Here is a 27,385-nt window from a genome sequence, read left to right on the forward strand (position 1 = left end):
CTGTCAGCTCTGATGGACTCAGCACCAAAAGAGACCTTCCTCCCCTGAATTTTATCACCTGCAGCTGCAGTTTTTTTCCCCAGCAGCTGACCAGGTCAGGCCTGGTCAGAGAGGCTTTTCCTGAAGTCTGCAGAAATCTCCTTCTGGAAGCCTCTCTAGTATTTCATTCCACCAAATCTTTGTTCCTTGCTTGGAGTGGGAGAGACTAGACTTTCCCATTGTCTAGACCTATCAGAATTTGTAGAAAAGTGGACTCAGGAATGTCTGGAAAACAGCTGAACTGACTTCCCCCCTCCCAAACTTTCGCTACCCAGAGAGAGAGAGAGAGAGAGAGAGAAAAGTTTTAAAACTCAGAGTTAAGCTTTTGCTCCTTTCAAACCTCCAAAGGAAAAAAAAATGTGTTTCTTCTCACCACATTTCACTCTGCAGCTCTCTTCTGATGCCATTCCAGATGCCGTGTTAACACTTTTAAAAAGTCTGACATTAAGATGGTTTGTGACTGCCTGGGAAAACAGCATCTGTATCTCCCGTTTCCCAGAACGCTGTGCGTTCAGAAGCAATTGCCCAACTTCTTGAAGGAGGGCTGAGAGACTTTTTACTCGCCATGCTTCTTGCCAGTCTGGAAAAATGGGATCCAAAAATTGTGGGGTGTGAAGATAAAGCAGATGTTAGGCATGGCCAAAGAGAAATGCCTGCACCTGGCTGATAAGAACAGGTTGCAAGGAAGTTGAGAGGTCTTGGACGTTATTAGCAGGGCCACGAAATCTGGGGGCATTCCATCTTGATCTCAGTTTGCCTCTCACCTTCTCAGCCTCCTGGCTCCCATGTGCATTTCAGACTGCTGTGCAACTGGGGAGGGGGGGAGGACAAAGTCATTGCCACGTCTCTTCATGCCCCCCCTCCCCCAAATTACAGACCACTGCTGAATTTTAAGCAGCAAACCGTGTGTTGTGGTGTTTGCTTGAGTGAGTTTTTTTTTAAAAAGCCAAGAGCTATTAAAACTTCCCACGTGAAACAGAGGACATCACTTATTTTGTAATCAGTAAGCTACATGCCGCTCTTTTGCTGACTTGGGAATAGGAGTGCGGTATTATAACATGATTAAATACAGTTTGCCTATTGGGGGAAAAAAAGATATTCGTTTGTTTGGTTGGTTAGAGGAATTAGAGCAAGCTCAATAGCGTCTTAACAAGCCAATAAAAGGAAACCAACCAGCTCAAAGCCAGCCAAGGGACGAAGCTTCTTGGCGCTATTAACGTCAGGGTGTTTGCACCGGCATATACTGGATGAGTCCTAAAGTTCAGTTCGGTTCAGTCTTTATTACAGCCTGCAGGCGATTCAGTAGCAGAGGAGAGCAGGGGAAAAAAAGAGAAATAAAAACACCAATATAAAATTAAAACATCATTTGTCTTCAGACGCCCACAGTTAAAAGGTTAGAACCTGAGTAAATGGTACACTGGACATTATTTCAGCTCGTATTTTTATTGCAGAACATAGACTCTTCTCCACAGAAACAGTAGATATTTTTTTTGTCAGCTCCCGCCAATAAGATTGCTAGACTTTTCTTCTTGAAGAATACTTTCTGATCAGCCAAGCAAAGTTCCAGAAAATCTACACAGAATCTACAGTGGAAAAACACATGGACCAGTGTTTCAACCAGGTTAGCAGTACGAGGACGAAATCTAAAATTAGATGGAATGTTTTTATGTCTTAACGCTTCAAGGAAGATACTGCAGCTCAGTAAAAGAACCCATGCATTGTTATAAAGAACAGTTGAGGATAATTGGGGGGGGGGGGGGACAATGGCTCTACTTGAGTTCCTAGAGAATTGATTTTGGCTATAAGCGATAATTGTGGACTAACTGAACTGATGTCTTGACTAAGGTTAAGGTAGCTTGGGGTATGGGTCACCAGAAGATCTTACATTTTCCAACCCTTTTGTTTTGTTCCTTGGCATCTCCAGTTGAATAATCAAGGAGAAGACACTCGGAAAGACCTCAGCTTGAGGTTCGAGGAAGATATTACCAATGACTGTAGGCTAGGCACCGTTTTACGAGTGCTTCACAATGTATAGGTCCCGCTGGCTGGGTTTAGGACCAGACTTGACCCAGTTCTTGTCTGGCATGTGGCCAGGGGGTGCTCCTTCTCAGAAAAGGTCTGAGCATGTGCAGCCTTCCCAAAAACTTCTCTCTGAAGACCTTTCAGGCTGTTCCAGCCCCTTGGATTGCCTCCCTCCACCCTTCGAGCTCTTCCAGGCCTCTGTTTGTTTTCTTCTTCTGGCCCCAGCAATTGGCTCTAATGTAACTTGCTTGAAACGATGGGGTGGCGTTCATCCTTTATTGACCAGCTGTCCGTAGTCATTTATAAATATATAAATCCTTGCGTCGGAAGGGGGAAAGTGCTCCCGCTTGCGTTACTGGGGACCGCCTGAGACAGGTGCTTAGAATTCAGGAGAGCATAAACGGCCCATTTCTATCTTGGGCAAGAATCGTTAAGCACTTGATAGATACGGGGTTGGGGGGGATAAGATTAAAAGCTGGGCGTGCATCGTCTGTTTTTGTGTTAGTGCTTCATAATGTGGACAGATGACTCCAGTGTGGACATGGCCCGTGTGCTAATGGGCCCATTATTGAACTGTGTTATGATTAGACTTTCCCTTTTGAAGGTCTTGAGGTTCGGCGTGGAAGGAGGCCAGGAGAGGGGCGAGCTGCTTGGTCCCATCCTAATCTGAGGCATTATTAATGTCAGAAACTCCCCGCGAAATGACGGGTTTTCCTTTTATTGCTCCACAGTTGGAGAATGTCCAGACGGCTTGCCTCTTGCCACCATTTTTCATTCCCGGATAAAATAAACAGCTCTTAAATCCTGGGCTGATACCATCAGGAGCAGAATCGGTCAGGAGGGGAAAAGAAGAGAAGGGTGGTGGGTGTCGAGCTATAAATATGTGGTGAACTCGTGGCCCCGTGAGCCCAGGCCTTTCCCGAAATCTTCTCGGCGTGTTTGATTGAGGAGGGTGGACAATGAGGAACAAGGGTGGAAGGCAACTCAAGGGAAACGGATGCCAGTCTGCTGCTACTGATCAAAGGCTGAGCCAAGCAGAGAAAAAGCTAATTGACCGGTCAGCTGCTCCCTTTCTCAGAGGAGCCATTTTAAGTATTTGGGTCATCCCCAGCAGCCGGCCGCGTGAAATGTTAACATCGGACGTGTTTGTGGCACTACCAAGAATCATCGAACGCTCTAGGGAGGAAAATCTGGGGCATCCCTGAAACATGGACTCCTGTTCTCAACAAGGAGATGCAGGTCACTAGTCCCTTATATCCACGGGAGTCTAATTTTTTGGAAGTCCTTGAAACAGAGGAAGGTCACCAGAAGCCGTGAGGTAGTTCAATATCCTTTCGAAAGAAAGCAGGCAAAAGATGGGTCTGCTGCCCATTACTGCTGGGATGAGCATTCATTGGGCCCGTGAGGTGCACTTGGAGGCACAGCACGGAAACCGGGTGTTTGATGGACCTTTGGCCCTTTTGGGGGTGGTTTCCAAAATTAAGTTTGCATTTCCAAAATTAAGTCCTCAGAACACATTTTAATGTGAGAATTATTCAGCGGGACACCTGGAAGTTGACTTGGAAAGGCAAAATTCTGCGTTTTGGAGTGGCCCATCCTGTTTAAGGTTTTTTTTTATCTCACTGACACTCAGCAGCACATTCTAGGTCGAGTAAACGTGGATCGTTTTTGTCGGTCCAGAGTCAAAACAAACGTGCCCCCACTCATAATTTCAGGCTTGATTAACCCAGAAAAAAAAGATGGGTCAGGTCTTCTGAATTACTCCAGAAGTCGTCTTTCTTTGGGAGTTCTAAGAAAGGGCCGTGAAACGTGTTGCAGCTTCACCATATAAATAAACTTTGTCTGACTCATCCCTTAGAAAGCTGTTTAGGCCAGGAGAATTCTGAGAAACCGAATGAAGCAAGGTGTGCATTGCTTTTTATAGACTGCACATAAATCAGGGAGACCTGACATTACGTTTCAGAGCTTGCAAAAAAAAAAAAGTCCCTTCCACTGCACCAGGGTGATTGCTTTCTGCATGGCCAAAGCACGGGTCTAAAGCAGTTGTGCCAGTTCTCTAAGGCCTCATCTCTAGTAGGCAAAATGATTTTCGAAGCACCCCGAAGAATCAAAAGCGGCTGCATGCACAACCCCTGAGTAGCTGTCCGTATATATGCATTTATCTTTCACCTGGCAAGTGTATCGTCTATCCAGGAGACCCTAAGGTTGTGTGGCAGCCAGGCAAGAGACTTTGAGAGGAAGCTTGCCATTTTCTGCCTCCACATTGTGACCTCTAGCATTCTCTGTCCAAAGACTAGGCAGGATCGGCCCTAGCATCTGGTTCCTGGACCATGTCCTCCACTGAAAAAAGAATCATTGCTGTTGTACACACATATGCGTTGTGGTCAAGCTGCAGCCAACTTATGCCGACCCCTCATAGAAGTTTCAAGGCAAGGGACAAACAGTTGTGGCTTGCCATTGGCTGCCTTGGCGTAGCAGGCCAGGTTGTCCTTGGTGGCCTCCCATCCGAGTACTAACCAAGGCTGCCACTGGTTATCTTCTGAAATCTGATGGGATCAGGACAGCCTGAGCCATCCAAGTCAGAAGAGAGACAAGCAAAGGTGTGGTTGCCTCTACATAGTGACCTTGGACTTTCCTTGGTGGTACTGCTGACCAGGTCTGGCCTTGCTTGGCTTCTGAAAGTTTGCTTCAAAGAGCTTTTGGGAAGTGAAGTTTGGGGGGGGAGGCTGCTTGTATAGTATTGTTAGAACTTTAGGCCTCTTCAAGGAGCACTTCCTGGATTCACAGGACAGGGAGGGCCATGTGAGTTAGACAATTATTTAGGATGACATTATGGGGAGGGCTTTCAGAATGCCCCATGATCATCCCAGAGGGCAGGATCTTCCAGACATTTCTATGCAAGACATAACAGAGAGAACCTTACTTCGGACATGCCCTTCTGTGCCTTTTGAAGCCAGCATGCTTGCTTGAAAGCATATTCTCTTGAAAGCCAGGAAAGAAAGGTGGCTTGGATTTGAGGTGGAAGGACCCCAGCACCTCATCTGCAGCCGGGCTTTGACATTCAATCAGAATGAGGAAAACCTGCCATCCTCCGGAATCTGTCATACTTAGTGGTGGAAACTGACATCCCGAAACATCCCGGCTTCCTCTGGAAGACCATCCCTGAACATTCATCTTTAAAAATGGCTCTCCGGTCCCTCTGCATATTCACAACGAGCTTGTCAGACGAGGAGCGCACTCAGCCTCAATTCCCTTTCCATTTTCCGATTAGTTTTGCAGCCAAAGCCCGTTTAATGGCTCTTATTCACCCTGCCTCCCTGACCTTTTCCCGCTAAGAGCGGTTTCCAAATGCGATGTATTAACTCACAGTTCCAGCAGCCTGATTTCAAATGCATTTCCCACCAAGTCAACTTTCCCTGGGAGGAAAGCACAAAGGTTGGGCTCCAGTGCCCTGGCATTGACTTGAAATTTGGGGACATTTCCTCCCTTTTGTCACGAGGCGGCTGACGCTGCACACCCGGGGACTGTGCGCCGATCCAGTTGGGTTTAGCGGAATCTGCATAGCGATGGGAAAGGGATCGATATTTTTCATTGCACATTGGGCCAAGCACCTTCGTATCTCTGAAGTGCTGCCGGCATCTTTAATACAGAGCGGAGCCCTGCCACTTTCTCTGGATTTCATATTTTCCCCTGATAAATCCATTAATATGGATTTATTACGCTCTTCGCACCCACAAAAAGCTTACGTGCATTAGCCAGGCTTGTTTTATCCACAGATTAAATGCATTCCTTGAGATTCAGATGTTGACGTTCTTTAAAGAAAAACCCAAAAGATAAATTATGCCATAAATCATGATTTCCAGAGCGGCGTTTTTTCCAGTCATGGTTTTAGCCACTCTTGCTCTCCTCCTTCCACGCCTCCCCACCCCAGGCCATCGCAACAGGTATCTTTCATGCTGCGATGATTTATTCTGCTTTTGGAACATTCTCCTCCAACTAAGACGGAATATTTTCCATTTTAAAACAAAAGGAAAAGAGCACCAGCTTTGGCGGATTACTGGAAATGTTGTCGATTAGTAGTTCTTTGGCCAGGCCTGCAAAAAGCTTTGCCAGTGAAAACACCAGGAGGAAGTTATGAAGGCTGTGTGTGTCCACCGTGCTCTGTGGAAGGACTCTGCTTGCTCTGACAGCTGATGGTCCCTCCGGGCAGATCTCCCTGTCCCTCACAGTCCTCAAAGCAACTGGCGGTACTGAAAGTTGTGCAGTGCGCGGGCGGGAGGCAAAGGCTTTTGCGCACGGCTTCCCTAGGCCAACTCCATGGGAGATGCTTTCTTAACTCTCTCTCTCTCTCTCTGGCATCTCCCCTGTGGCCAGAGCTATTCTCAGGCCTCCCTGCAGAGAAAGAAGCTTTTCTTGGTTCCCTTCCCAGCACATCTTATTTTCGGAAAGGGGCAAATGGACCCTATCGCAGCCCGTTCGGTGCTGAGGCCAGGTGAGAGCCAGGCGGATCTGAATGGAGAACAAATGCCAGAAGGAGCCCCGATGGGCACAACTGGTTCTCAGGGACGATATCTTCATCAGTGGCTGCAGTTTCAAATGAGTAAAAAATCATCATCTGTACAAACTCTTTGGCAGTTTCAAAATGCGTCTCCTTCCTTAAAGCATCCTCATAGTAACTTTTGTGTTAATCTCCCTACAGTAGTGTGATCTAAAGGTGCAACAAACATAACAAATATCAGGACCACAATATCCAATCACTAAGTAGATTATTCACCAACCAAACATATACTATACTTTTAAGTTATCCAACTTACAAGATATTCATCAGCGCCTCGAAATATTAATGGGGGAATCACATAGTCAGTGATAACTCCAATTCCGATCCCCAAATTTCAACCAGGACTGTCCTCGTGAAATAGTAACTCCAGCTATGCCTAATTAACCCCCTTAAAGAGACAGTCCCCCTTCGTCAGCTCGTGTCATTCTTTTATCAGTTTTATTGGCTGACAGGTCTTTTTGCGTTGTGGATCTGAACGGAGGGCAGGCACCCCCTGGATTCTTTCTTCTGCAAGTCCTGACAAAGCGGGCAGGAGTTGTGCCAAAACAACAACAACACACCATTAAAGTGTATTTGCTTCAATCATTAATTTCATTGGGGCCAAGAAAACTTACCAATGGGTCGTGATCCATGGTCATTGGGCTTCGGTTGGGAAGGGGGATTTGTGCTTTCCACTCCTGGCACCAGAATTGTCTTGTGATCCCCTGGGTGTGGTTGTCTAGCTTATTTAACAGGTGTCCTCAAATGCACGCGTTCGGCTCCGTTGATCCCAAAAGCTGTCCCGCTGCGTTAAGGGCTACCAGATTTGCCCCTATGGATAACACCTGGCCATTGGATTCAGACAGTCATTTCCCCCAGCGACATAATCCTGGCCTCCCTGCATTAAATCAGTTGATACGAGAGACCCCGAATGCCCGGAGTCTGTGCAATGTCTTGATAATGAAAGATGATTCTGTCTGTCTAAGCCTTTTTGTAATGCTGCTTTGGGGGTAAAACGTGGTGGACTCCCGCCTGATCTGTAACCTTCTGATGTTTCAATACCAGAAGTGACAGTCCGGATATGATTTTATGACAGAGAGTATATTTTAGTGCTTCCCAGAGACTTGCGAGGAACTTTTTCCTTAATGTCAACCGACTGCTGAGATAATACTCTAACCCCTTTCCAAGGGCCGCCTGGCGATTCTCTTGCACGCAATTGGGTGGGGATGCATAGATCTATTGCATATGCAAGCAGCAAAGAACGTCTCGGGACTCCGAAGGACCTACTGATTAATCGCAGACATGTTGTGACTTGAGGAATCAATTTCGGGGATGGGGGAATTAAAGAGATAAATGATTTCTGTCACGGCAGTCTTGTACGTACATCTTTCTTCTGCATTTTGCCAACAACCAAGCGGGGAAGAGCTGGGAGTTCTTTACTCATAGAGGTATGGCAATTGTCTCAGTCATTCCTCTTATACAAAAAAGTTACAGCATATACTACATCATTATACAAAATGGATTTACGGGGGGCATTTAATGTTCTGGCAGAGGTCCTGTTGGGGGAGAGTTCCAAAGGATCGGGGAAATTTCAGCGCAATTTTTGGGAGAGGTAGTCCGGTCAACGGGATTGATTTTAATGGGGCAGATCCGCATAGGATCACACTGTTGACCATTCCAATAAATGGATAAAACGAGGCCATTTTGGGACCCCCCCCCCAGCGGCTTCCACGGTGGATCCCCTCTGAGCCTTTGGTTTTTAAATGCAAAGCAGATGAAAGGTTAATTTTGGAGAGGCCACCAGTTGTTAAAAATGGCAGCCGGGCATGATTGCATCTGTCTCGAGTGCTGATGATGACACGTTCAGCATGTAAATCCGTGGAGGTGGTGCGGTTTCCAATCTTCAGGTCTAAAGAAAAAGAACAATAGTTTGCGCCTGATCTTTACCTTCACCCCCCGCGCACATCCATCATTGCTAATAAACTGACAGAAGCCATTGCTGTCATGCTAGTATGGCATTACAACAGATCCGGTTGGGTTGCTCGAACGTTCTGCAGGAGTTCGTCTCTGAAGCGGCAGGCTCCCGTTTACGAGTGCCGATAATTGAGAGAGAAAGAGAGAGAGGAATTTGCCCATCCGCTCTGTCTTGGGTCTGTGGGCAAAGCTTGTTTGCGGAAGGTGAAGGCAGAGGAATCGTTCCCCTCCCCTGCCTGTAGAAGGAATCTCCAGCAGAAAAGATGCTCTAGGATGCTTAGGGCTGATCCTGCATTGAGCAGGGGGTTGGACTAGATGGCCTGTGTGGCCCCTTCCAACTCTATGATTCTATGATTCTGCGTTGAGCAGGGGGTTGGACTAGATGGCCCCTTCCAACTCTATGATTCTATGATTCTATGATCCTGCGTTGAGCATGGGGTTGGACTAGATGGCCTGTATGGCCCCTTCCGACTCTATGATTCTATGATTCTATGAAAGGAGAAGTAACCCAATTAACTTTCTTTTAAGTCACTCCTGAGTATCAGCCCCATAAATCACAGGTGTGTGTGTCTCTCTCTCACAGCTCCTTTTCGGGGTTGTTTCTTTGAAATGTGACTGGCAGCTAAAGGTTTCCTCCCCTCTCTCCCCTCTCTCCTCTCCTCGTGTCATCCATTCCACTGGGCTGTCCGTCGGGCTTCACGCAGTGCCTACAGCGCCGCCGCAGAACGTGCAAGCCGAAGCTGTGAACGCGACCACCATTCGTTTCCTGTGGAATCCTCCCCCGCAGCAGTTCATCAATGGGATCAACCAAGGATACAAGGTTTGGATTAATACACGCTTCAGCCCCCTGTCCTGGGGCCACAGCTTCGTGCTAGAACGGGGTGGCCAAACTGGGCCCCTCCAGATGTCCATGGACTACAGTTATCATGAGCCCCTGCCCGCGCCAAGCGGGCAGGGGCTCATGGTAATTGTAGTCCGTGGACATCTGGAAGGGGTTCATGCTAATCGTAGTTCATGGACATCTGGAGAGTGCTGCAGTGCTTCAAAACCAGCTTTTGCTTCAGCTTTCCTTTTCCACCCCTCCGCTATTTAAGTTGAATATTCTTCAGGACAAAAAAAGAAAAGTGCAAGAAGAACCTCATTGGGCTCATTCATACTTGTCAATGGGGAACATGCGCCTTGCTTTTCACTGTCAGTTTGTTGCTTTGCTTTAAAGCCTTTCGGGGGAGCTGCCTTTCAGATTCTGCTGCTCTTACAGACACGTTTCCCCCCTCGGATCTCTAATACGGGCCGTTTGGGAAGGGTGTTTCTGCCACATTTCCTCGTAGTGCCTAATTTGTGTAATGATTTACAAATTACCAGTCGTCACAATTTTGTGCCTTGGCTTGCCAGGCAGGTTCCTTCCCCTCCCTTGTTTCCCCTGCTTTCTTCTGCCGTGGCAAAAGCACTCCGCTCCATTCGAAGGGACGGCCTAGCACGAAACTCTTGGCAAACAAGGAGATGTAAAAGCACAGCTGCTGACATTTGGACATTGCTATTGTGCTCTGCAGATGTAATTTAGAAAGGCAAAGCAAGCCCCCCCCCCCACACACACACACATACTTTTTTCTGTTTTGCCATTAGGAGACCGTTTCTTTTCTTGGAAACGGGCTTGAATTCCAGTGAGGCTTTCAAGCTCGGTTGGACAATTCCAGGGCAAAGAGGAGGGGAGGGGCGAAAACCCATCCCGCTTCCCTTAGTGCCACTAAGTAGCTGGTTCTCTTGGCCTGGAACTTGCTCACAAAGGTGAAGGGTGGATTTCGCATGCTCGCTGTTCAGGTTTATGGACAAATTGGCCAGGTTCCAAGAGACTGCAGGAATAGCAAGAGACAGGGCTGTTCTGAAAACCGGTGCAGATCTATTCCGCTTGAAATCAACATGACTCTGGAGTGATCCTGAGTAGCTTTGCACTGTTGGCACCCAGCATTCTCCCACTCACCACCCTCCATTCTCCGAAAAATGGCCATGGCTTAAGGGTGGCACCTTCGGAAGGTCCCGGTTACATCCAGTTCACTCTCTGGCATGTCAGGTTAAAGGGACTGTTGGGCTTGCCACAATTCTGTTAGAGCTGTTCTTGAAGAACAGTTCTGTCAGAGCTCTCTCAGCCTCACTTACCTCACAAGGTGTCTGTTGTGGGGAGAGGAAAGGGAAGGCGATTGTAAGCCACTTTGAGTCTTTCAGGTAGTGAAAAGCAAGGAATAAAAACCCACTTCTTCTTCTTCATCTTCATCTTCTTCATCATCATCATCATCATATTATTATTATTATTATCATCATTGTTATTATTATTATTTTCTCCTTCATTCTCCTCTTTCTCTCACTCCCATGGAAACGGTTACCTTTTCGATCCCCACGTTCTCGACTGCTTTTCTGCTGTCCTCTCAACCTGAAAGTACGGCCAGTGGAAAAATCCGAAACCAGCTCCCCGTGCGAAACCTCCTGGGAAACCAGCCAACCAATCAGGAAGCTTTCTGCTTCCCTCCACATGGCTTGCTGGAAGGCAGTAGAGCCAATGCACACATGTGCCAGGCGGCCAGGACTCTGCGCCTTGTTTACCTGCTCCTAGGGTCAATTAGCATCAATTAACAACAATTAACATCGCGAAGCAGGGCTCATTCAGCTGCAGAGGACTCTTGTGATGAGGAAGGTAATGAGGGGAGTGCCTTGGAAAGGCCCTCTCAGCTGCGCGTGGGAAGCCATTCTTTTTTGCTCGCCCGGCTTTGGTTCCAGCAGGGGAAAGGCTGCCAAGTCTTTAGAGCATTTGGAAGAAGGTTTTCTTTGGGGCTTATTAAGTAGCAGGCTCTGAGATCCTTGCCCGTGTTCTCCTACCCACAGACACTTTGTGGGGAGCGGGGGGGGGGGGTCTAGGCCTCATCCGCTCCAGCGGTTTGCTCCGAACCCAAACCACTCTCTCATGTTAGGATGGAAACGAGGTGGGAGGTGGTGCCACAGTTCTCAGGCGCGTGTTGCAGGCGCATGCTGCAAAGATCTCAGGTTAAAAGAATCACTTTAAAAGGTCGGGATCTGCCTTTCCCCCGGCTTATTCAGGACCAAAGGTCAGGCAACCACATAACTAAACAATAGAAAAATTTTAAAAATCGCATATTCGTTACAGTGCTCAGAAAACGTCAGCCCAAAAGCCAGCCTGCAGTTCCACCTGGAAGTCCCTTGTGCTTTGCTTAGCCAGCTCTGGATTGTGAAATTCTTGGAGATGTGTGTGTGTGTGTGTATGGGGGGGATGAACCTGGGGAAAACAGGATTTGGGAGGGGGGGAGAGACCTCAGTGGGTCTGCTACCATGGAATCCACCTTCTTCAGGATGGTGCTGGCAGGGGCTCATGGTACTTGTAGTCCATGGACATCTGGAAACCACAGTTTGGTCACCCTTGCTCTAGGCCATGATGTACTTTTCCTGTATGCCTCTGTCCTTCCAAGTCAAGTCAAGTCAAGTCTTTATTCTTACGGTACTAGACCAGTCCTTCCAAATCCCCTTTCTACCCCCACACCCAAAAGTCATCCCCCCCCCCTTGTTTATCAAGGGCCTTGTTTTCCTAATGTTGCTTCCGTAATTCTTCATTTCCTCTCCAAGAGGCAGAAGGGATGCTACGTCGGCTTTGCACAAACCCTTAACACCAGCTTGAGGCCCCTGGTTGCTTGCCAATATTTTGGCCTCTGTTTTCAAAATTCCCTGCATGTCAGCAGAGGGTAAGAAGCGAGTCCTTTCGGGGAACGTGGATCAAAAAGACCCTGCCTTTGGTTGAGTTTGGCAAACGTTTTGTGGCCGGGGGTTACCGACACGTTCATGCCAGCAGAGCACAAAGGTCTCCAGGGAGCATATGGGGAAAGGCAGCCCCTCAGGTGTGCAGGGAGGCCTCTCTAAATGCGGTTTCCTCTTGGTCCCAATCCTCTCCCTCCACTCTAGCTCCTGGCCTGGCCGATTGATTCACCCGAAACAGTGACCACGGTCACCATCACTCCTGATTTCCATGGTGTTCACAGCGGCTACATCACCAACTTGAAGAAGTTCACCGCCTACTACACGTCCATCCTCTGCTTCACGACCCCGGGGGACGGGCCACGAAGTCCGCCGTTGCTGCTGAAGACTCACGAAGACAGTAAGTAGAGAGCCGCTTCGTCGGCCATTGGCCTCTCGACGGGAGGCTGGACAGAAGCGTTCAGACTTTTCATCCCCCCCAAATGAGGTTCCTAATTAGGCCAGTTTAAATCGATTAAGCAATGTCAAGGATTATTAATTTTGGATTGAGAAGGGGGCCTTTTCCAGAGGAGCTTGCCTTGCAGAGAACCATCCTTGCAAATTATTTCCTTGTCCAGGGGGGAATCTCTTGCCTGTGTAATCAAGTCGGAATCCATGAGAAGTATCGGCTGCTATGGAATTGCCAAATAAACTATATATAAATCAGGTAATTGCTTGATTAACCAGGGCCACTGCACAAGCTAAGACTACAGGGAGGAGGAGTCTGCTGCATGTGTCTCCATAAGGAGACATCACAAAATGTCTAAAATGCTTTGGGCTGATCCTGCGTTGAGCAGGGGGTTGGACTAGATGGCCTGTATGGCCCCTTCCAACTCTATGATTCTATGATTCTAGGATTCTAGGATTCTATTATGATTCTATGATTCTATGATTCTATTATGATTTTATGATTCTATGATTCTATGATTCTATTATGATTCTATGATGATTCTATGATTCTATTATGATTCTATGATTCTATGAAATGGGCAACAAACATAGGATTGCCAAGTCACCGGTGGGAGCAGCACAGATAGATGCCTGCCCATGACTTCTGAACAAGCTTGTCTCTTGTTTGGAGACCCAGATCTCCCTTTTGCCCTGTGACAATCGCCTCAAAGGCTGCCGGTAGTCGACTGGGAACGAATCTTCCTCTTGACATGTAAAGTAACTGTGGGGCAGAGGCCAGAGCCTTGGCCTATTTCAGTAGGGCTGTTGCAAAAGCCCTAAGACTTCCTGCTCCGTCGAACACACTTCCTCCCTGCTTGCCTCCAGAAGAACACAGCTAGTCAGTTAGACTGTTAGGACTCTCTCTCTGTCTCCTCTCTCTCTCTCACTCTCTTTACAAAGTTATTTCCGTTCTCAGTAAAGCGATTTAGCCTTTAAGCAGCCGGGGCTTCACCCTTCCTTTGCAGGTTTAAACTCTGCCAACATGGCTTCCCTGCTCCAGCCTTATTTCAGCATCTTTCCCCTTCTCCTTTTTTCCGAGAGGAAAAAAGAGCCAGAGGGGCATTCGGGATTCACGGTCTTTCAAAAAATACAGCTTAGATGGGGAAAGACAAAGAAGCAGCGTGTGCACTTCCCCGGCCTTGGCTGTACTCATGCCGAGCCTCCAGCTGTGAGGATGGGCCCGTTGGGGTGTGCCCTTTGGCTAACACCGAGGCTTAAACGCCTGCAAAGAGTGGAGGGCCAGAAGCTCAATGGAGATCTTAGTCAGCTGCCAGAAAAGATATAGCACGATTGACGGGTAATAGCCTATCCGAAGAATGTTTCCCCCTGGCCTGATAGACCAAAGGCTAGCGGAGAAAACCAGCGTTTTCCTTGAAGCGCAGTGCAAGGACTCTCCAATTCCCCACTTTCCTGTTGAAACCTTAGCCGTGCTGCGGTAGGGAAACCAAGGCCGGACTGGAGAGACTGACGGCGTCTTGACAGGGTCGTTTCCTGTCCCTGCGCCCCTCAAGAACAAGCGCCTGCCCGTCATGCTTGCTGCAATGGGGGAATTTCGTGCACGAGTTCAGCGTTTAGCAAGCCTGACTCCAAATGCTGACAAATTGGCTGTGGGAGTGACAAGGTGGGGAAGGAAAGCCGGACTGCCTGCTATCCCCAGCCCCCCAGGACACCCACGGGAGCTGTAGACCCGGCCCTCTAGGCGCTATAAGCATTTGCTAGGCCTGTCGCTCTTCAGCATCTGCTAACAGGCCCAAGCTGCCAAGAAATGGTCAAAGGCTCTGGGGCTGCCAAGAGCAGCACAGGGCACTGGGTCTGGGTCGCTAGCAGCATTGGGGGACCTTGAGGGGGATGCTGTGGGCTTGTGGCTCAGTGGCAGAGCCTCTGCTTTGCACACAGAGGGTCCCAGGTTCAATCGCTGACACCCCCAGCTGAAAGGATCGGATCGGAGGTAGGAGGTGATGTGAAAGACCTCAGCCTGCGACTCCGAGGCGCTGCTGCCAGTCAGAGCAGGCAATACCGACCTGGAGGGACCGAGGTCAGCTCCCTCTCCCCCTCTTGTCTGCCTCTTCTCGGTTCCAGTTTATCCCGAAAAGCCGCAGAAACTGGGCAGAAACCCAGCCGTGGCCCCTTAAGCCCGGAAACACGCCCATCCTTAGCCGTAGCCAATGAAATTCTGCAAAGCCGCTTCACTCAAGCCGCACGTACCCCGAACCAGAACGACTGGCCGCTTAGTTGTGCTGCAGGAGAACTTAAGGCTCCCACAATTCCATCGACACACATTAAAACCGGCACAGTCGATCTCCCCTTGGCAAGCTGGGGGCCTCTAGCGCGACCCCTCGACCTCTCCGTCTTCCCCCCGCCCCCCCCCCCCCGCCAGCTGCGCACGAGATTAGTCCCTGCATCCCTTCTCTTTTGCGGTCAGCCGTGTAATATTTGGAGACGGCCATCAGTCAGCATCTTTGCCCAAAGGCAGGAGGGAATTGCTGCTTAACATGCCGGAGAGGTGCTGTTAGTCATGGGAGGGGACGGTAGGCTGACGAAGGCTTCGTGGTCTCCCAGCATAGGGGTGCTTTTCTTCCGTTCTGCTCGAGCTTTGCCTCAGGTAGCGCAGACAAGAACCCCAAAGCCATTTTTTAAAAGTGTGCGCATAGGTTTATTGAGCAATAAAATTAGGGATGCTGCTAAGCAACCCAGGCGCTAGAATTGATTAGCAGGGAAACGCCAAAGGTTGATTTTTCCTTGTAGCCCTTGAGCACCTGGGGGGAACTGGTGCACCCTTCAAAATGGTGGAGGCCAGGCTAGAAGATTCATCTTCGTGTCCTTCTTGTCTCAAGCTCCTTATAGTTTCCTGCCCCCCCTGGCATGAGGCAGACTTTGGGAGCAGAAGATGCTGTGGCTAACTCTTTGATCTCTTGCCTCCCGCCCGGCTCATTTCACACCCATTCGATAATGTCCTTTCAGTGCCCTTGAGAAGTAGGCTTTCCTGTCTCACACAGGAAAATCCCGCTGGAAAAGCAAATCAAAAGTGCATTATCCAACCCGTGCGAAATGGTTACTGAGCTGAGCATGGGTTTTTACACCTCCCTTTTGCCGCCCGGCCTTGGAAGAGATACAGCCAGTGTCTAAGAAGAGGCCCAGTTACCAACTCCTGCAGGCTGAAGCAGACCTACTATGATGTGTGTTAACCCTTTCTGAAAATAAGGTGCTTTGCTTCATGCTCTCCTTGCAAGGTAGACTTATATGGGATGCCAACTTCCAGGTGGAGTCTGTCCTTCTTCCAGATTTACAGTTCTAAGGTGGGAAATACTTGGAATTTGGGGAGGATTTGCGTAGGGGAAGGACCTTAGCAGGGGATACTGCCCCAGAGTCCAGCCACCAAAGCTGCTATTTTCTCCTGGGAAATGAATTTCAGTCATCTGGAGATCGTTTATGAATCACAGAGTGCGTGTCCTGGATTTGGGGGGTCTTTTGCATACTATTTCCTAGATGCTGGAAAACGTCTTTGCTGAGGCTTGCCCTGGGTTTGGCTAGAAGATGCCTGTTGGCTATTTTTCTTCTTTGTAGCTGGAAGGGAATTAGGGACCTGGTCAAAGAGGGCAGGAAAGAGAATATGGAATGGCCGCTGGGGCAAATGGGGAAAGGGCCGGAGGGCAGGCCCACTCCGACAGAGGGTTTCTGGGAGCGGAGAGACCGAGAATATAAAGTGAGACCAAAAACCCTCTTTTTCTCAGTATGCTGAACAGAGAAGAATGAACAGGATCACAAATCAGCTCTGGTCCTCTTCTCGAAGACCAGGATTTGAACTGAGATGGCACTTTTTCGACAGCTGCTCTGTTTTACCCTCTCTCATTGCCCACCAGGGAATGCTCTTTTTAAGAGCCATTGAGCTCCGGACATTTAAAAAATCCCTTTAGGAGTTCCACTGAGTTGCATCCGTGTGCTGAGGAATTGCTACTCAGAGCGTGAGCACGCCTGAAAGGGCCGTTTGGAAAGGGTGCATTTCCCCCCTTCCAGCAAACACCTTTGCCCTTGGTTTGCCCTTGCAATGGTTCCCGTCCAAAATCATGCGCTGCCATGGCGGCAGGCATGAGCATCTGCAGAGACGAATTCTGTTTTTTGGAGACCTGGGCAAAAGCTGTAGTTTTGGGTGGGATTCAGCCTGCCTGCCTGCTCTCATTAGATGCCGTTAACAGGAAAAGACAGGGAGCCAATCTGCCCATGCCTCTCTCTTGGGATGAGGATGGGCCAAGAGATCATCCCACTGGGTGATAATCGTAAGGACCCCTTTTCCTTCTCCAGCAGCTCTCTTGCTGGCCCTGGCTTGGTGTTTTATTCCTGCTACCTGAAAGCTGCCACCTGAATTGGAGCCAAAGTAAACCAGGAGGGGAGGGACGCCGCTTCTGCTGTTAACAGACTTCCCTTTTCTGCTTGCCAGAGCCAGGAGCTGTGGGCCATTTGAGCTTCACGGAGATTCTGGACACTTCGCTCAAGGTCAGCTGGCAAGAACCCCTGGAGAAAAATGGCATCATTACAGGTGAGTACCAGCAACTGGCTGCAGGGGAAGTCCTTGTGGAGCATGAGGAGGGGCAAAGGGGACCTGGGGAGAGGTGGGAGGAGTGAATCACACGGCAGCAATCGAGACAGGCAGTTTTTTTCTCGAGAGCCCACAGATGCTCTGCCGCCTCCTCTTTTCGGTAGCTGAAAACACAACCTGGAGGTGCTGGAGAAGGCACAGATCCAATTACCGCCACCTGACAATCATGCAATTACAGTCCACTAGAAAAGGAGAAATCAGCTTCCCACCGACTCTTGACGCTTGTTTAAATCACAGGTGAACCTCTCTCCCTCTCTCCCCCTTCAGTTTTCCTGCCGTCCTCCATGGCTGGAGTCCTGGTGTCAAGAGCGCAAGACACGGAAGTGACTCCAGTAGCCTAAGAAGTTAGAACTGAGGTGGAACTCTGTTACTTGCAGAGTTTATGGTTCCCCATCTCTCCAGAAGGCTCGAGGCAGATGGCAGGCAAACGTTTAAAGCCAAGAAAGGACCAGAGCAATGAGCATATTTTCCAGCTTTGGTCCCTGTGATCAGGACCCCAGGGCGCTAATTCCGAGGACGTGCATGCTCAAGTGACATAGGGAAATGCATTCACACGCTCTTCCGCTTTACAGGGTGGAAGTTCCAATTTATAATGAATGGAAAGACAGAAGTCGGAGGGGCTTTTCTTCGGGTATGCTGTTCCATTAATTAGGAGCCACAACCAAAAAGGCCCTGAGCACAGGCACATATGGAACATATATGACTGGAACATGTATGACTGTAAGAAGTCAGTCCTGTTCAGATTAACAGACCAGATGCAAAGGGATGCAGCAGAACAGAAGCCCTAGCCATGTCAATTCTCTGTTGCCCGATGAGTTTTCATACTTTGCGCAGTCACCAACAGAACTGGCTCTCAATTGCTCTCAGTGGCACAAACGTGTGCTGAGCTCTCCCTGACGAATACGCCCCAGGCCTGCTGTCTAGCCACATGACTTCTGTGCCTTTTGAACTGTTATGTCGCACGTTCTTCTGCCACGGGCCGTGTTCAGAAGAAAAAAAATATTCCTGCCAGTTCTTCAGGGCAGAAGGCAGTTCAGGTAATGGTCAGAGAGCTTGGTAGTGTGTGTGCTTTCTGTGTTGCGTCCTTTTCCCTCGCACAAAACCATGGGGATGTGTGTGTGTAAGAATCTCCACGCAGAGGCAGGCAGCGCCAGCAACAGGAAAGGGAGCATCCTGGAAAGCAAATCTGGTACCAAATCAGAAATGTGTCAAACTGCAATATGAGTTGGCAGGAAGAGACAGGAAAAGGTTGTTCCAAGGAGGTGCCCTGGGGCAGCGCGGACAGGTGTGCTGGCATTCTCTGGAACACAACATGCCATGCGCAGAGAGAACAAAGGTGAAAAAGCTTTTTGCTGTGTCTGCAGCACAACATGTCTTTGGCGACACAAGCAAGCTACACGGGACAGGGAAAGGCAGTCCCCAGGATTGTTCGCTAACCTAACTTGGGGGCCGGTGGGTGGTTTTGGGGTGGCTTTCGATGCATTATTTGGGTCCAAATCAGAATCTCACAGTGCTGAAAGAGACCCCAAAGGGCCATCTGGTCCAGCCCACCACCTTCTCAGGGACTTCAAAATCACACCGTCCTGAATGGTGCTCATCCAGTCTCTCCAAGAAACGTCCAATGAAGGAGCCTCCACTACCCTCCAAGGCAGCGCTGTCAGGAAACACTTTCTAATATTGAAGTCCCCAGATCACTCCCCAGCATCTCTGGTTCCAGCAACCAGGCTGAGACCTGGAGAGCCGCTGCCAGTCTGAGCAGCCCAGACTGACCTTGATGGACCAAGGGTCTGCTAAAGCAGGGGTAGTCAACCTGTGGTCCTCCAGTTGTCCATGGACTGCAATTCCCATGAGCCCCTGCCAGCCAACGCTGGCAGAGGCTCATGGGAATTGTAGTCCATAGACATCTGGAGGACCACAGGTTGACTACCCCTGTGCTAAAGTATCAAGTCAACTCACACAAAGACCCGTCACTCGGGTGGCAAAGCCAAAAATCCCTTTCATTTAGGAGGAAATACAAGGCTAAAGACAAATTGGGGAAGGTCTATAAGGAAGGAGAAGTCCCCCCGCTCCGGAGAGCATTGCATTTAAGGCCGGGAGGCAGCAAAATCACTTGTTCCCCTGGAATGGCTCCGTGGCTAATACAACACTGCTTAGAAATCGTAAAGAGTGCTCGGTAGGCCTCCTACTTCATCACTTCTGCCCGCGGATGTCATTTACTGTGACTTGGTTTTTAATTCCGGCACACGGACCGAGAGGGAAGGCGCAGAGGGCATTAGGAGGGAGCCCGCCAGCTTTTGGTAAATTGCCCGTTCCTCTTATTGCAAATTTCAGTGTCTTCCTCTCTCCTTCGGTAAACTCTGATTTATGAGGGGCTGCATGCAGACGGACAGCTTGTGATTGGATGTGCTGTTCCCTCCTGTGGAATTTACTCCAGATCAACAGAAAATTATTTCTGAAACTCTTCTGGTCATTAGTTTCAGTTAGGCTGCAACTTATGGAGAAGGAGGAGGCGCTAATCGTGGGGAGGGTTTCTCTTCTACTGGCTTACGCTTGAGAAACCCACATGGGGTTGCTTTTCACCAGTTAATAGCCTCCCAGGTTTCCTTGTTTCAGCCTCTCACCTGAGCAGCAGTGCTTCTTCTGTGGGCCGAATCCCTCTCCATCAATCATCCGCCAGTTTCATCTCTTTTCGTCTCTGCTTCGATGGAACGTAAAGGAAGCCATGTTGGATCCTCCCATTGGCCCATCCTGTCCAACGCTCTGTGTCCCACAGTGGCCAAAACCCAGGTTCCATCAGGAGGTCCATCAGTGGGACCAGAACTCCTGGAGCCCTCCCGCCGTTGCACCCCAAGCACCAAGAATACACACTATTGCTGCCCAAGACATAGAAATGTAAGAGAAGCCATGTTGGGTCAGGCCAAAGGTCCGTCCTGCCCAGTGTCACACAGTGGCCAAAATCAAGGTGCTATCAGGAGGTCCACCAGTGAGGCCAGACCTCCAGAGGTCCTTCCACCAAGAATATAGAGCATCGCTGCCCCACACGGTGTTCCATCTTTAACGTGGCTAATAGTCATTGGTGGAGCTCCTTTAAAGCAAGGTACTTCACAGGTGCTTGGTGGACTGCTCAAGGCCAGGTTATGTGAGAAGGTAAGGCCCAAGATCACTATTTCAAGACAGAGCTGGTTACTTTTCTTGCTTCTACTAGGGAAAGGCTCAATGGGAAAGCCTCTGCTTACAATTAGCTTCCCTTCCTCTCCCCACAACAGACACCCGGTGAGGTAGGTGGGACTGAGAGAGCTCTGACAGAACTGACCTGTGAGAACAGTAAGAGAACTGACTGGCCCAAGGTCATCCAGCTGGCTGCATGTGGGGGAGGAATCAAGCCTGGCTCTCCAGATGCAAACCAAGGCAGCCTTCATGCCTGTGTCACATGTGGATTGATCTCCAGTTTATTCCTCTCTGGGTAACTCGCCTGAGAGAGCCTGACAAGCCATTGTGCTCTACAAACTGTACTTTTGAGAAAGATCCAAGTCTGAGTCCAGACCAACCAAGTTTGAGTGAAGGTTGAAGCTTCGTGTGCCTCGGGCCAGCGTGGTCACCCCGCCGTTCTACCGAGAATGAGGTCTGTACTGTCAGGAAGAAAGCTAGACTATTGAGAATCAATCTAGAGCTCTTGAGAATAAAACCCATTGCTTTTAAAACTAATGCTCACGGCCCAGGTGTGCTAGTTTGGTTGCATGCTTTTCGGAGGGGAGACTTTCTGCTCGAGAACAGCAGGCGGATTTGCCTGGACCCTGCAGGGCTGGAGAGAATGGCCAAGTGATTGAAGCAATGAAGGTGGAAGTGGTTACTTATGGGGAAAGCAATCCTGTGCTGGAAGCCGTGGCTTTGGATTAGGATGGGGTGGGTTGGGGGGGGGGGACACCCAGACAAAGGGCAGCTAATGAGTTCCCGGGTGGAGTTCAGCCCCGATTTATTGTCCAAAGCGAGCCGATTGGGATGGCGCTTGGTGTGTCCCTGTGCCCATCAGGGGAGCAGGTCAGTAAAAGATTTGGGGAAACTGGGCTCCAATTCCTCGGCTTCAGTTAAAAGATACTAGAATCAATGTTCCCTCTAATTTTCCTCTCCTGCTGAGCAGAGCAGTTCACACCCTGAGCAGATCAGAACTGCTGTAATCTTAAAGCAAGCCACGGACAGCACGAGACCCAGTGTGGCTCCAGACGGCTGTTGAGCAGGGCTTCCTGGCCCAAAGAACAGCTGCTGACACACACATCTTATGACTAGTCCTATCGTATCTTCTTGTCTTATCTTATGACTAGGACATAAAATAGGAGAGTTTTTTAAAAGAAACACCATTGTGCCAACCGGTTCCGGGAAGCACGCACAATCTTTACCTCTCCCGGACAGCATTTCTGTCATTAAAGATGGTTTCAGCTTCTCCCTTTGCTGTTTGGGGTCTCCGAGTCTGGGACCAGCAGGAGACAATTGCATTCACCAGCAGGGGCTGCCATGATTCAGAGAAATCATCTTCGCTCCTCGTTCCCGCCGGCAGCCGGTCGCCCCCAGCCGGGTGAGCAGGAGGGGCTTCTTGGTGTTGCATCCTCTCCGACTCCCGTCGCTGCAGGAGCATCCCGTACTTTCCTGCTCCGATCCCAATCAGCAGTAATCAAGGAAACTTTCCCTCTCCGACACTCTCTCTCTGCAAGCCGTCACAGGGGAGGTTCACGTGCTCCGGAGAGGCTAAAGTTGTCGCTGGGGGTTCAGAGGAGGCAGGGCAGAGAACAAGCAAAATCAGAAGCAAAATTGGATTCCCCCCAACCCTCCCCCCCCCCTTCAGATTATTGAAACCCTGAGAAGTTCACGGAAGGCAGAAAGAAATTAAAGAGCTGGGGAATGGAGGGCCAAGGTAGGCAGTTCTACAATAGAAGGAGTAGAGAGTCAGGCGTTGGTCCGATTAGGACAAAAGATGTACTGCACTAAGATAACGGAACATTTCGTCTGACTTAAAAGCATGTGCGCGGGCTCCTGCAGAGAACAGTAACCGCTTCCCCCACTTCTGTGCTTAGAATTCACAGCTTCTTCCGCTGAGCTGATCAGAGTCTCGTTCAGACGTTTGCTGTCACAATTGCATTGACTTAGTAGAGGAATCTCTTGTAGAAGAACATAGATCCTCTTTTTCCTCCCTGGAGAGCTGAACTGTTGGCCAGCAAGGTTTGGCTGTGGGGTCTCTCCGGCGCTAGGGTTACCAGCCTCCAGATGGCACCTGAGGATCTCCCAGTATTATGGCCGTTATCCAGAACAGTGTGGTGTAATGTCTTTAAAATGGCAGGTTCTGATTGGGAGAATCGGGTTTGAGTCCCCACTTCCCCTCCACACGAAGCCTGCTGGGTGAACTTGGGCCAGTCCAACTTCTCTGAGAATTCTCTCAACACCACAGACCTCATAAGGGACCTGTTGTAGGGAGAGAAAGGGGACGGTGATTGTCAGCTGCTTTGAGACTCCTTAGGGGGGAGAAAAGCAGGGTACAAGAACCAACTCCTCTTCTTTAGTTCCTCTATTGCATGGTGCCCCACTGAAGTCCTACCTCTGGCTTCACCAGCAGGCGATGCAACTAAGTCAGTGCCCCATGGAGGGCGGCTTTTCCCCTGCCAGTCCACGGCTACCATAGTTAGCAACCCCAAGGAGGTAGACATGAGGTTTACACTCAAGTGTGTAGCAGCATTGTTTCTGGTGATGGACTGACCTGGGGACTTTTGGCCATAAATCGACACATGCCTGATGATCTCTTGGGTTGTGTAATCCCAGACCTTGTGAAGAGCACAGTAACTTATTTTCATTCCTTGGGGTCGCTAAGAGGGCTTCTTCGGTTTTAGCTGTGTCTGCTGCGCTTGACAGTCATGGTGTCTTGTGATGAGGGGATGCTGCTGGGGGGAAATGAGACCAGCTGCTGAAGAGATTGGGGCATCGGGATGACAAAGCAAGAGCTGAGAAAGGAGAGAGGTGCTCATGTTCAAAAGATAGTCTTATGGGCTTTACCTAGCCTGGACCCACATTTTCAGAATAAACATGCAAAACAGAATGATTCTCCTTCTGCTAGGCTGCGTAGGAAATTTCTGGAGATTTGGGAGCAACCAGGGAAGGAATTCGATTCCCCCTAGATTCCATGACTCCAAAGCTGTCATTTTCTCCAGGAGGGATGTCTGGAGGCCCCAATTCTGGGAGAGCTCCACCCGTCATCTGGAGGTAGGCGATTCTCCCTGTTTGTAGGTTAAAGTGAATGCAGCCTAGATAACTGCACAGGGCCCAAATAGAGCCACAATTTCGAACTGATCCTTGAAAACTGAGCAGCTTATTCCAGAAATCTGCCCACCACCATATCCTGATGCAGGTTATGCATCCCAAGAGGGAAAGTCCGTTCACTTCCATGGTAGTTTACCCCCTCCGCCTTGATCTCCTATCAAGCTGGGTAACCGGCTGTGAAGTTGTCTTGAGCCAAGACCCACCAGGCCCAATATAAAAGGCATAGCTGAAACAGTGCTCTTCTTTTGAACTGAAAATTAGTTTTGCATCCCCATTAGTGTGCTCCGAGGGAAGAAGGAGCGTCATGTTAACCAAGGATAGATTAAGAGGAGATCTGCTGCAGAGCATATAATGTTCTCTCCATTCATATGAAGGTGCAGAAAATACATTACATTAATGCAGTGCGGGGCTGAGTGGGATTTCCATTTGCATCTATTTCCGCTTGCTTGGGAGTGACGAGGCAGGCGGGGGAATTGAGCGTGCTGCTGACCACGCTCAATTCAAAACCGTGGCCCCATTTTAAACAACAGGTCTGCACAACTGCCAAAGCCGGTTAAAATTCTAGTCGCTCCCTTCTGTTCTTTACGCGGCAAGTCAAATCCCGCGGGCCTCTCGTTGGTATTTATCAGGTTGCGGATATCAGGCGGGCCTGGCTGCATCCGTGTTTGCCACCGTTCGTCCCCTAGATAGAAACGTTGTGGTGACGCACTGGCGGCAGGGGAAAGAGGAGATGGCCTGAGTGTGAGAAGGTTGCATTGCAGAGCCTTCCGAAGAAGGTCGCCTTGCAAATGGCTTGTGACAACAGAGCTGTGACTCGAGCTGAAGATGCAGGGGACCCCGTTGGCAGGCTGGAGAGCGAAATTCCCCGGGGGACGGGATCTTCTCCAGTGGCCGGCCTCCAGTTAACAAGCAGACCCACGCCCGTCCCTCCTTGAAGAGCAGTTAATGACTCCAGCGGCTCCTTGCCAAAGTTTGAGTTACCTTTCTTTTGACAGATGCCGGGGGCTGCACAGAGAGCATCTGTAGGTAGCTCCGCTAATAACAGCTGCTTGATTTCTTTGTCATGTTTTTTTTTTTCCCAGGCTACCAAATCTCCTGGGAGGTCTACGGCAGGAACGAATCTCGCCTCGCCCGCACTCTCGCTAACACAACCCTCGAGGACAAAATTACAGGCTTGTCGTCTCTCACCACCTACACGATCGAGGTGGCAGCGATGACTGGGAAAGGGACGGGCGCAGTCACTTCATCCACCATCTCGTCAGGCGTCCCCCCAGGTGGGTACACCTGCGGGGCTCCCGGCGGACGGAGGGATCCAGAGGCGACTCTTGTGATGGATTTGGGCTCACAGTGCCGGGGGTCCTGCTCGTAATGAAGCTTTGTTTGCAGGGTCAAGGGTCCTGCTTAGACTCACGGAAGCTGCGTGTCTGGGCCTGGAATCGGGCAAACCAAAGCGAGACGGGTTATTTACAGAGGTGTTTTCAAATACCAACATGTTTTTTTTTAAACAGAGGCTGGAGAGCCATCTGACGGAGAGGCTGATTCTGTGAAGGCTCAAGGGGGTGGCAGGTGACGGTGGATGAGCGAGAGGGTTGGGAGTGTCCTGCACAGTGCGGGGGGTTGGACTAGATGACCCAGGAGGTCCATTCCAGCTCTGTTATTCTATGATTCTATGTTGGTGGTCCCTAGCTTGATTGTAATGTGTCTGGCCTCAACCAAAGCCAGGACCTTTCAGGATTGACTCCAGTTTGATGGAATCATTGTCAGCCAAAATCTGGGCCCTGACTCCTGAAGTTCCACAGAACCTGTAAAACTATTCTGCCAGGCTTACGGTTGAGATCAGAGGGGCCTCCCTTCTTTGCTCTCCAGATCACCCCACCCCTGAATATATGGAGAAAGGGTGGGAAAATGGAGCAGGGGGTATTTATTATTATTTTTATTAGATTTATATTGTCTTTATAGTATTTTAGATGGACTTTGAACGTGTTGTCAACTGCCCCGAGCTTGTACCCAGAGAAGGGCAATCTACAAACGTAATTAATAATAATTAATTAAATGTTTTTGAGGGGTACCTAGACTCTCCTAAGATACCGTACTTCTTGGGGTAACCACTGTAAAAAGATATTTCAGTTTTTCAAATGTGTCGCACACACGCACACACGCGCCAAAAATTGAGCTGCAGACGTCACTGAAACCCCGAGCTGTTGGCCTCTGACTCTGCCTCCTTTCTCTCTGTGTGTCTTTTTCCTTTGGTGCAGAGCTTCCCGGTGTGCCGTCCAATTTAGTCATCTCCAACATCAGCCCTCGCTCCGCCACGCTGCAGTTCCGGCCGGGGTACGATGGAAAAACGTCAATCTCCAAATGGATAGTAGAGGGACAGGTAAGCCGACAATTTAGCGGAAGGCTCTTAATTGACGAGATGAGACATCTAAAGCTGGAACGTGAGCATTAGATCTTTCTGTTCACCATGCAGCCATGGGTCCTGAGGATTTGCACTTCCAAAGCCAGCAAGATCTGTTGTGCATTTCTTCAGCTCTGTGATTGGGGGGGGGGGCAGTTTAGCTCCCCTCATTTTTACAAAAGCATTCTCATTAATTTTTTTTTTAACTTACTGTTTTTGCTTTGGGAAGGGGCAAGACCGCCTAGAGAGCTAGCTTGGTGTGCAAGCCTGTGTGGTGTCATGGTGAAGAGCGGCTGCCTCGAATCTGGAGAACCGGCTTTGATTCCCCTCTCCTCCACATGCAGCCAGCTGGGTGACCTTGGGCCAGGCACAGTTCTCTCAGAACTCCCTCAGCCTCACCCACCGCCCAGAGCGTCTGCTTTGAGACTCCTTCGGGTAGTGAAAAGCAGGTCCCGAAAAACAGCCCGAATGCTCTACTCCTTCTCTCTTAGAAAAACATATTTTTATCTCTGTTTTTCCTTTCACACTTCCTTTTCCCTAGTCCCTGGTCTTTATCTCCCATCAATACATGTCTTCCCCTCCAGTCTCAGCACTCTTTATTTTTGCCTCAGGCGAGTTTCTGGTTGATTTCTGGACTCTTGAAGATGAAGACTGCCGGGGTGGAAATGAGTCCACTGAGCTGGGCTTTATTATTTGGGTTGATGATCTACAGTGTGGGAAGGTGCCATGGGCCACACCAGAGATTCTCCTCTTTTCTCACTTGCTAGAGGCTTTCTGCCTTTTGTGACGGGCAGGAATTTAACCGGTGCAGCTTTCTCCATCTAGTGATGAAAAAGGCTGTTGAGTTTGTGTCCATCACACAGCTGTGAAAGAGGCCTCATCATACTGTGAGCTCCTTCAAAGCAGCACAAGGAGCCCACCAGTTTTCATCCGGCTCCAGGTATAGCTTAAGAATGTGTCCACTGGGGGGGAAAAAAACAACCCAGACAAGAAAGACTGCGAAACAGTTGAGGATGAAACATACGGTGCCTGTCTTTCTCAGTTTCTGGTCTCTTCAGGTTTCTCTCCCTCTCTTTTGCAAAGCAGGAAAGGAAATGGCGATATAAATGGAAAGCGTTCTTGTTTGGCTTCTCAGATATTGTATAATATATGTGCAAAGGTCTCCTCCTTTAAATAATTCACACCGATCTTTGTGTGCGTTCAGAAGGATGGAAACCGGGGCATAAATTACAAAGGCACCGCATCCCGAGTCCGGCTCGCTCAGGAATTTATCTCGGCC

General features: G+C 49.4%; 1 protein-coding gene across 6 annotated transcripts in view; it reads left to right on the top strand.

Annotated features, from left to right (window-relative positions):
• Positions 1 to 27,385, top strand: part of SDK1 (sidekick cell adhesion molecule 1) — a 429,219-nt gene that overhangs the window by 294,117 nt on the left and 107,717 nt on the right. For all 6 annotated transcript variants that reach the window (XM_077316210.1, XM_077316213.1, XM_077316211.1 and 3 more), the window contains 5 exons: positions 9,277 to 9,392; positions 12,533 to 12,725; positions 17,250 to 17,348; positions 24,791 to 24,982; positions 25,964 to 26,085. In XM_077316210.1, coding sequence (XP_077172325.1) covers positions 9,277 to 9,392; positions 12,533 to 12,725; positions 17,250 to 17,348; positions 24,791 to 24,982; positions 25,964 to 26,085 — 722 coding nt within the window. The remainder of the gene's footprint in view (positions 1 to 9,276; positions 9,393 to 12,532; positions 12,726 to 17,249; positions 17,349 to 24,790; positions 24,983 to 25,963; positions 26,086 to 27,385) is intronic.

This window comes from Paroedura picta, chromosome 17 (assembly GCF_049243985.1).
Source record: "Paroedura picta isolate Pp20150507F chromosome 17, Ppicta_v3.0, whole genome shotgun sequence".
NCBI lineage: Eukaryota > Metazoa > Chordata > Lepidosauria > Squamata > Gekkonidae > Paroedura > Paroedura picta.